The 8,678-nt window shown below is 48.1% G+C and overlaps 1 protein-coding gene across 1 annotated transcript; it reads right to left on the minus strand.

The window, feature by feature from the left end:
* Positions 1 to 4,111: 4,111 nt before the first annotated feature.
* LOC107657135 (myosin heavy chain, fast skeletal muscle-like) lies at positions 4,112 to 4,575 on the minus strand. Its single transcript, XM_016445159.1, has 2 exons — positions 4,476 to 4,575; positions 4,112 to 4,293 (listed from the first exon to the last, which is right to left on the minus strand). Exons 1-2 carry the CDS (start codon positions 4,563 to 4,565, stop codon positions 4,138 to 4,140), a joined length of 246 nt encoding a protein of 81 aa, XP_016300645.1. The 5' UTR covers positions 4,566 to 4,575; the 3' UTR covers positions 4,112 to 4,137.
* Positions 4,576 to 8,678: the final 4,103 nt, after the last annotated feature.

The raw sequence follows: 8,678 nt of genomic DNA on the forward strand, positions 1-8,678 counted from the left end.
TGGGGATCGCAGGTGGATCCGGCTGATGAGTTTAAAAAGGGGTTTTCCCTCTCGCCCTCGTCGGCTGTGGACGAGAGTAAGCTGCTGGAGGATGATGTTAGTGCTCTGCTGGGTTCGGCCCGGTAAGAGCAGGAGATGTCTGAGGACGGCGAAGAAGCTGAGGCTGAGCCTTCCCAATCCTCCTGCTCTGCGTATGGTGAGTTTTGAGCATTATCTTTCTTACGCATTCATCGATTCCAGCATACGAGTTATGCCAACATCGAGGCGATGCGCGGAAACGACTATGAGAGGATGCCCCTGCAAAAAAGACGACTGGCTAGCTATCTTTCTATGGGTGAGACGTCCTCTCTTAAAACTCCCTCCTTGCCATCTCGCTTAGATGGCAGGGCATATGCAGCAGCAGGTCAGGCTGTTGCTTCGTTGCACAAAATGCGGTGCTCCAGGCATATTAGGCTCACCTGCTGGAAGACCTGGATAGAGGCCTGATGAGGTAGCTGAGTTTCGCCGCACCACAGATCTCACTCTCTGTGCTACTAAGCATGGCAGCTATAGTAGGTATTGAGAGACATCTGTGGGTGAACCTGGCAGATATCGGGATGGAAGAGAGGGGCTTTCTTCTCGATGCGCCGGTTTTGCCTTCCGAATATTTTTTGTTACCTCCGTTGAGACGGTGGTTGAGAAGTTCAGGGAGGCAAAGGCGCGCTCAGCGGCCTTCAGTCCTACATTTCACGATGGTCCAGGTCTAACCCCGAACAGCATAGGGGTCCTGGTCCGTCTCGGTCTAAGGATCAGAGACAACCACAGAAGGCTAGTGTCGCGGCTCGCGCTCCTCCCCCGCCTGCGGGTAGGGGGAGGAAGAATCGCGGGGCAAAGGAAGGTAAGTAAAAGACCTAAGGGATGTTATCCAGACAGGGCGTCAGCGATTTTGTCCGGTAGCTCCTAATTCCCCTATAACCACCAGCTCTCCACCTGACTGAGGTTAGGTAGGAATTTTCCTGCATTTCCGTCTCCTGTGCTGGACCTATATGTTTGGTTGGTTCTATGGCTTCATAGTGACCACCTTGCTGATGGTCTGGACTAGAGGCTTCTTTGAGTCGCCTCTTGAACGGGGCTCCGGCGCGGGGACCATGGTGGGTGAGTATGATCCATTCTATATATATATTTATGTATATATATGTTTTTAACGTGCTGATGGTTATGTGTGTATAATCCTTCTGTGAGATTTCTGTGCAGCGTTTTCCGGGACCTGTGTGTTTCTGTCCTTTTTAAGGTAGCTCCTCTGTGAGCACCCCTTTGCTGGATTCAGAGACCAGGTGCTCGACTGGCAGTGTTACCTCACTCGTCGATATTGTGTCCAGCCGGTATGATAGCCCTGGTTCATGCTTCCTGGACCATGCGGCCAGGTCAGAGGCTTCTGCGGGAGCCTTCTTGATCATCAGGCCCCCGGTACGACACTGCAAAAAGATTCCTGGATGTCCGGGCTCCAGGATATCCCCTCTTGCTGAGGCATCGAGCGGGAAGTATAGGTGGCATTTGCGAGAACCTTCTTGTGTGATGCTGTCTCAGGCAGTGCTCCCCTCGCCTTAGAGGGTCGTATTTGAGCTTGCCTCTCCTGTTTGGCCCAATACCTCCGGGTATCTGTGATCAGATGCCGGAAATTTAAATCCATACTATGGTAAGCTAAGCTCTGTGCACTTTCTGAAACCCACATAATGGTAAGTGCGCACGTTGAACACTTTGCGCACTTTCTAAAATCCACAGTAGTGGTAAGTGTGCACGCTGAGCACTTTGCGCACTTTCTAAAATCCACATAAGTGGTAAGTGTGCACGCTAGACTTTGCGCACTTTCTGAAATCCTGTACGGTAAGGGTTACGCGTATAGCTTCGTTCCCTTTCTCGGAGTTGGTTAGACCCCGGTACCCTGGGCTCCACTCAACCAGTGTGTCTCTATTTTTGACACACTTGGAAGTATCGCTCCCCTCACCATTGAGGGTTACTATGAGCATGCTGCTTCCTATCGAGCGTCTGGGTTCGCTCCGTGGGATGTTCTCGTGGTATATTAGCAGTGCTCCCCTTTACCAAAGGGTTGCCTATGAGCGCGCTATTCTTTCTGAGTTCGGAGTTCTCCTCTCACATGAGAGTTGAGTTCTCTGTTTTCCCAGAGCACCTGGAACCAGTAGCATCAGGTGAACTAGGCCCTTCCAAACTTCAGACACGGGTCACGACGAGGCGTCCCCCATAGCGACCCCTAGAGGACGCAGTGTCTCGTTCCCTACTCAGGGAACCATGGTTACATAAGTAACCTGAGACGTTTTTTGGGGGGGAGGGTTCATACCATGGTTTTGATGTCATGGTTCTACTATAGTTATTTTGTAGTAATACTACAGTAAACGTGATAACCATGACTATAGTGTAGCTTTTGAAATCGTGGTAAATTTTGTAGTTACTATGGTTTTACTGCGAATGCTGTAGTAATGGTTATTTTTGTGCTTACTATGGTTTTACTGCAACAGTCATAGTTAAACCATAGTTATTGTAGTAAAACTATGGTTGATTTTGTTTTTACTATGGATTTACTGCAAATGCTGTGGTAAAACCATGGTTAATCTCTGAAAGAGTACAAACAATTGTGAATTGATTTGAATGCTCTCATTTGTAAGTCACTTTTGATAAAAGCATCTGATAAATGTAAATGTTTTTGTATATTTAATGTTTATTGAAAATTTTAATAAATTTGCAACCTTTATTGAGAGTGGTGTGTATTGTTTTATTATAAACCAGCGGCTGCTGCCGCGGGTGGTCCATAACGATGAGCAAAACGCCGGTGAACCGCGTCCACGCAGAGCGGCCGGATTTACAGCTGCATCGTCCCAACATCGGCCGGAGAGCATTTGCGATCAGAGGCCGACGTCGCGGCAACATCTTCCCTATTAGCAAACGATCCCTGAGCGACATTGTGCCGATGGAATTTTGTACGTCGGGTCGACATCGGCCCAACGTATGTGTGCTGTCTGGGTAAGAACAAGTCGATTCGTTAACACAGGCTACCTGTGAATTTGTGGGTACGGATTAAAAAACCGAAGTTACGGTTTACAAGATCTGTTTATAAACTGAGGGGACGGATTGCAAAACCGTCGCCACGGATTGTTTGTTTTTTCTCCTACAGGTGACTTCCCGGGCTCCGTATCCGTGCGCTCAGATTTTGTAAACCGTACCTTCGGTTTTTTAATCCGTACCCACAAATTCATAATCCGTGCGCACGCTTTTGCAATCCGTTCCCTCGGGTTTGTAAACTACTCACGGATTCATGCAGCAAGCTCCTAGCCTACATGTTAACAACCCAGATAGCAAACTGGCATAGAATCAACGTAGAATCGACGTTTCTCGTGGCGTCGAAACAACGTTGATCTCCGACGTCGATCCAGCATCGTTTTGCTCATCGGGGTAACGTTGATCCAACGTCAGGCACGCCATTCTAAACTAACGGAAAATCGAAGCAATTGGTTCCCTTACCTAACGCTGCATCGACGTTGATTTTCAGTTGGTTGAAACGACGTCACAGAATCAACATAACATCGATCTAATTGGTTTGCTTACCTAACGTTAAAACGATGTTGATTTCAGCTGGGTAAAATGACGTTACTATTAACATTTTTTAAAATCTCACATACTTAATACTAGATAAATTAGCCTGTATATGTAATAATTTATTAAACACACATCACATTCAGTCATAATTTCTTTATATTTATACAATACAGTTTATACACACTTAAAAAATACATGTTTAGAGCACAAACCTTCTATATAAGTAGCAAAGAAAATGCATTTACACTCAAATACACAAATTTTTAAATTATTATAATTTTAAATGATTGTGATTAGTAGGGTATTCTTGTAATAAATTATCAGTGGCTGGGATAGATTTTAAATACCAATTCCTCTTAAAAAGATGCAATCTAATCCTGTTTATATGAAATAAGCCTGCTCCCGTTCAGGTTTAAGCTTACGGACCTGTTACTATGACAGCAAGTTCAGGATGAGCTTCGAAGAACCAAATAATCCAAGATCATGCCAAATCGTCAACAATCTGCTTTATTATTGCTAATTAAGTGAATGTTTATATGTTAATTTGTGCTAAAATGTTATCTTACCCTCATTGCCGTCAGGTTCGGCCTGCTCCTCTCTCTGCTTCTGTTTGAACTTCATGGCCCCATGATGCATCACAGCACCTGTCAGCTTGTAGATGCTGATTTTCTCATCAGCACTGAAGCCCAGAATGTCAATGGCAGTCTGTTTTTACACAGACCAAATAAATCAAATTGTTTATTGGAGTCAAAAAAGACGGGTCTTTTATACTGTGTCATGCAGTATTCAGTTCAAGCTGGTGTTTTTCTCATGTTTTTTTGCTCTGAAATGTTGCATAAAATCTAAAAATACTACTACTACTACTAATATTGCAGTTGTCCACATACATCTGTGGCAATGAACTCCTCCACATCATCGATACTCTTGACAGTGATTTCACCCTGGCTGATCATTGGGTAGTCATAAGGGTTGGCCATGTCCTCAATTCTGTCAAACAATGGGAGGATTCATTGGGAATATTTCATCTTATTTTACTGTAACCGTCTGTAATGAACATTTTTTTAGACTTTTTTTGTATACACATTTATACACTATTTAAGTGAAGAACTTTGAGCTCTGAAAACTCAAGCACAGTAACACATGAAATATTTTTTTAATTTTTTTATCTGTTATAATTTCCCACTGTGAGTTTTGACATTAGCTTTGCCACCCTCTTTACTAAAAAGAATACCTTTCAGGTACATATCAGCTGCATCTGTCATGAAGAATGCTGATTTGGCATCAAAGGGGGTGTTCTGAAGCTCGATTAGCTCTATTTCTGGCTGCTAGAGGTAAATGGCCGCCGAGCTGAAACACTCCATTTCACCATCTCCCATGATTGTACTTTTCGGATAAAACATGTTAAAGGTACACATTTTTAGGTGTCAAACTTAAGTTATGAAAACAACGTGTTCCACTATTAATTATTATTTTGCATTAACATAGTACAGGTGCATCTCAATAAATTAGAATGTCGTGAAAAAGTTCATTTATTTCAGTAATTCAACTCAAATTGTGAAACTCGTGTATTAAATAAATTCAATGCACACAGACTGAAGTAGTTTAAGTCTTTGGTTCTTTTAATTGTGATGATTTATACAGGCAGCTACGAGCACTGGAGCCTGAACAAGACAAGACAGGGCTGGTAAGTAAAACAAACTATGACAGTCAGAGCAATGGAAATTATCACAACAGTCTGACAAAAGACAGAAAAACACGGGGAGCTATAAAGGGAAGCTAATGAGATAACAAGAACCTGGTGTGAAACAAGATAAGCTAGCGAGCAGAGAAACAAGGAGGGCGGGGAAACAATCACTCTGACAATGCGCACGTGGCGAGCTGTCAAAACAAGCCACGCACACCACAACAACACAACACCCGAACACAGAGACAGCAAAGAACAGGTGATCAGACCCGAGACACGACAATACCCCCCCCTCCCAGGAGCGCCACCAGGCACCCCAGGAGGAGGCCTACCTTGTCGCCGACGGAAGTCCTCGATCAACGAACGGTCCAGAATGTCCCGGGACGGCACCCAGCAGCTCTCCTCTGGACCATAACCCTCCCAGTCCACGAGATATTGAAACCCTCTGCCGCGGCGCCGCTCGTCGAGTAATCTCCTAACCGTATAGGTAGGGGAGCCATCTACAAGACGAGGGGGTTGGGCGATCGCTAGCAGGGTTAAGGGGAGAAGAAAACACAGGTTTAACCCTAGAGACATGAAACACAGGGTGAACCTGACCAAGAGCAGGAGGGAGCTTGAGCCTGATCGCCACCGGATTAACCACCTTGGTGACGCGGTACGGCCCAATGAATCTGGGCACCAGCTTTCGAGAAGGTGCCCGGAGAGGCAGATCCCTGGTAGAAAGCCATACCCGTTGACCACACACATAGGTTGGAGGAGAGGACCGGCGACGATTGGCTGCTGCCTTGGTTCGTCCCCAGGTTCGGACCAAAACCCTCCTGACTTTCTCCCAGGTGCGGCGGCAGCGCTGAACGAAAGCCAGGGCGGACGGAACCGCAGCATCGGGTTCCTGTGATGGAAACAGAGGCGGTTTATATCCCACAGAGCACTCAAAAAGGGGACATACCTGAAGCCGCCACTGGAAGGGAGTTACGCGCGTATTCTATCCAGGTTTATAACCCACAGAGCACTCAAAAGGAGACATACCTAAAGCCGCCACTGGAAAGGAGTAACGAGCGTATTCTATCCAAGAGAGCTGTTGGCTCCAGGAACTCGGATTGTTGGATGTCAGACAGCGGAGCATTCTTTCGAGATCCTGGTTGGCCCGCTCGCATTGCCCATTGGTCTGAGGATGGAAACCGGAAGACAGACTCGCAGAGGCCCCGATCTGTCTACAAAACTCTTTCCAAAACCGGGAGGTGAACTGAGGACCCCTATCTGAAACCACGTCAACAACTGAGGACCCATATCTGAAACCATGTCAACCGGCAATCCATGGAGATGGCAGACGTGATCCACAATCAGATGGGCGGTCTCCCGGGCGGAGGGCAATTTGGGCAAGGGAAGGAAATGAACCGCCTTAGAAAAGCGATTCACCACAGTGAGTATCACAGTGTTACCCTTTGATGGGGGAAGCCCAGAGACAAAATCAAGGGCGATGTGTGACCATGGACGGGAAGGGACAGGAAGAGGATGAAGCAGACCATCAGGAGGGCGATTCACTGGCTTACATTGGGCGCATGTGGGGCAGGCCAACACAAACTGTCTGACATTTGCGGCCAGTGTGGGCCACCAGAAGCTTTAACGGATGGCAAACAACGTTCTCCGAATCCCTGGATGGCAGACGAGCCTGGACGCATGACCCCACTGAAGGACTTCGGGGCGCAGCCCCGCCGGACACCTCCCTGGCACTTGCACCCCTCGACCGGCCTCCTCTACTCGCCGCTCGATCCCCCAAGAAAGAGCCCCGACCACCACCCCTTCAGGAAGGATGGCTTCGGCCGCAAGCTCCCCCTCCGGAGCCCCGAACAGGCGCAAGAGAGCGTCGGGCTTGACATTTTTGGACCCTGGCCGGTACGAGAGGGTGAAGTTGAATCGGCCAAAGAAAAGTGCCCAGCGGGCCTGACGCGAGCTCAGCCTCTTGGCCGAACGGATATATTCGAGATTCTTGTGATCCGTCCAGACCAAGAAGGGCTGCGCCGACCCCTCCAACCAGTGACGCCACTCCCCCAAGGCCAATCTCACCGCCAACAGTTCTCTATTGCCAATGTCATAGTTACGTTCTGCAGGGCTGAGACGGCGAGAGAAGAACAGACCAAGAAGGGCTGTGCCGACCCCTCCAACCAGTGACGCCACTTGCCCAATGCCAATCTCACCGCTAACAGTTCTCTATTGCCAATGTCGTAGTTACGTTCTGCAGGGCTGAGACTGCGAGAGAAGAATGCACACGGGTGCACCTTCCCGTCGCGAAGGGATCGCTGAGATAGAACTGCGCCAACCCCGACGTACGATGCGCCAACCTCGACAATGAACTGGGACTCAGGATCTGGAACCAACAGAACAGGTGCAGAGACAAAACGGGACTTTAATGTGTCAAAGGCTACCTGAGCATCCTGGTTCCACCTGAAGGACACCTTGGTGGAGGTTAATGCCGTGAGTGCAGCAGCGATCTGACCAAAACTCCTGATGTAATGCCGATAGAAGTTGGCAAAACCCAGGAAACGCTGCAGGGCCTTACGGGAGTCGGGGACTGGCCACTTGGCGACAGCTTCTATCTTAGCAGGGTCTGGTTTAATCCCCCTGGTAGAGATGATATGGCCAAGGAACGTAACAGACTCGGCGTGGAATTCGCACTTCTCTGCCTTGACGAACAACTGGTTCTCTAATAGGCGCTGGAGGACCCGTCTAACGTGCTGAGTGTGTAAGTGGAGAGAAGGGGAGAAAATCAGAATATCATCCAAATACACAAAGACGAACTGATTAATCATGTCACCCAGAACGCTATTGACGAGACCCTGGAAAACGGCCGGAGCATTGGTCAGACCAAACGGAAGAACCAGATACTCGTAGTGTCCCGAGGGGGTGTTGAATGCCGTCTTCCACTCATCCCCCTCCCGAATGCGCACCAGATGGTAGGCGTTGCGGAGGTCTAAGTTGGTGAAGACCCGAGCACCCTGCAACAATTCAAAAGCAGAAGACATTAGAGGTAGGGGGTACCTGTTCTTTACTGTAATGTCATTCAAACCTCTGTAATCAATACAAGGGCGTAGGGAGCCGTCTTTCTTCTGAACGAAGAAAAACCCCGCCCCGGTGGGAGAGGATGAATGGCAAATGAGCCCAGCCTGTAGTGACTCACATATATACCTGTCCATGGCCTCTCTTTCAGGACTGGAAAGGGAATATAAACGACCCTTAGGCGGAGAAGTGCCCGGGAGAAGGTCTATGGCACAGTCGTAGGGACGATGCAGAGGTAGCGAGGTGGTCCGGGACTTACTGAAAACCGCACGAAGATCGCAGTACTTCGCCGGGACGCCGGTCAAGTCAGTGGGATCCACCTGCGAAACACAAGACACAGAGACAGCAGGAA

This window comes from Sinocyclocheilus anshuiensis, unplaced genomic scaffold (assembly GCF_001515605.1).
Source record: "Sinocyclocheilus anshuiensis isolate Anshui unplaced genomic scaffold, SAMN03320099.WGS_v1.1 scaffold6252, whole genome shotgun sequence".
Taxonomy (NCBI): domain Eukaryota; kingdom Metazoa; phylum Chordata; class Actinopteri; order Cypriniformes; family Cyprinidae; genus Sinocyclocheilus; species Sinocyclocheilus anshuiensis.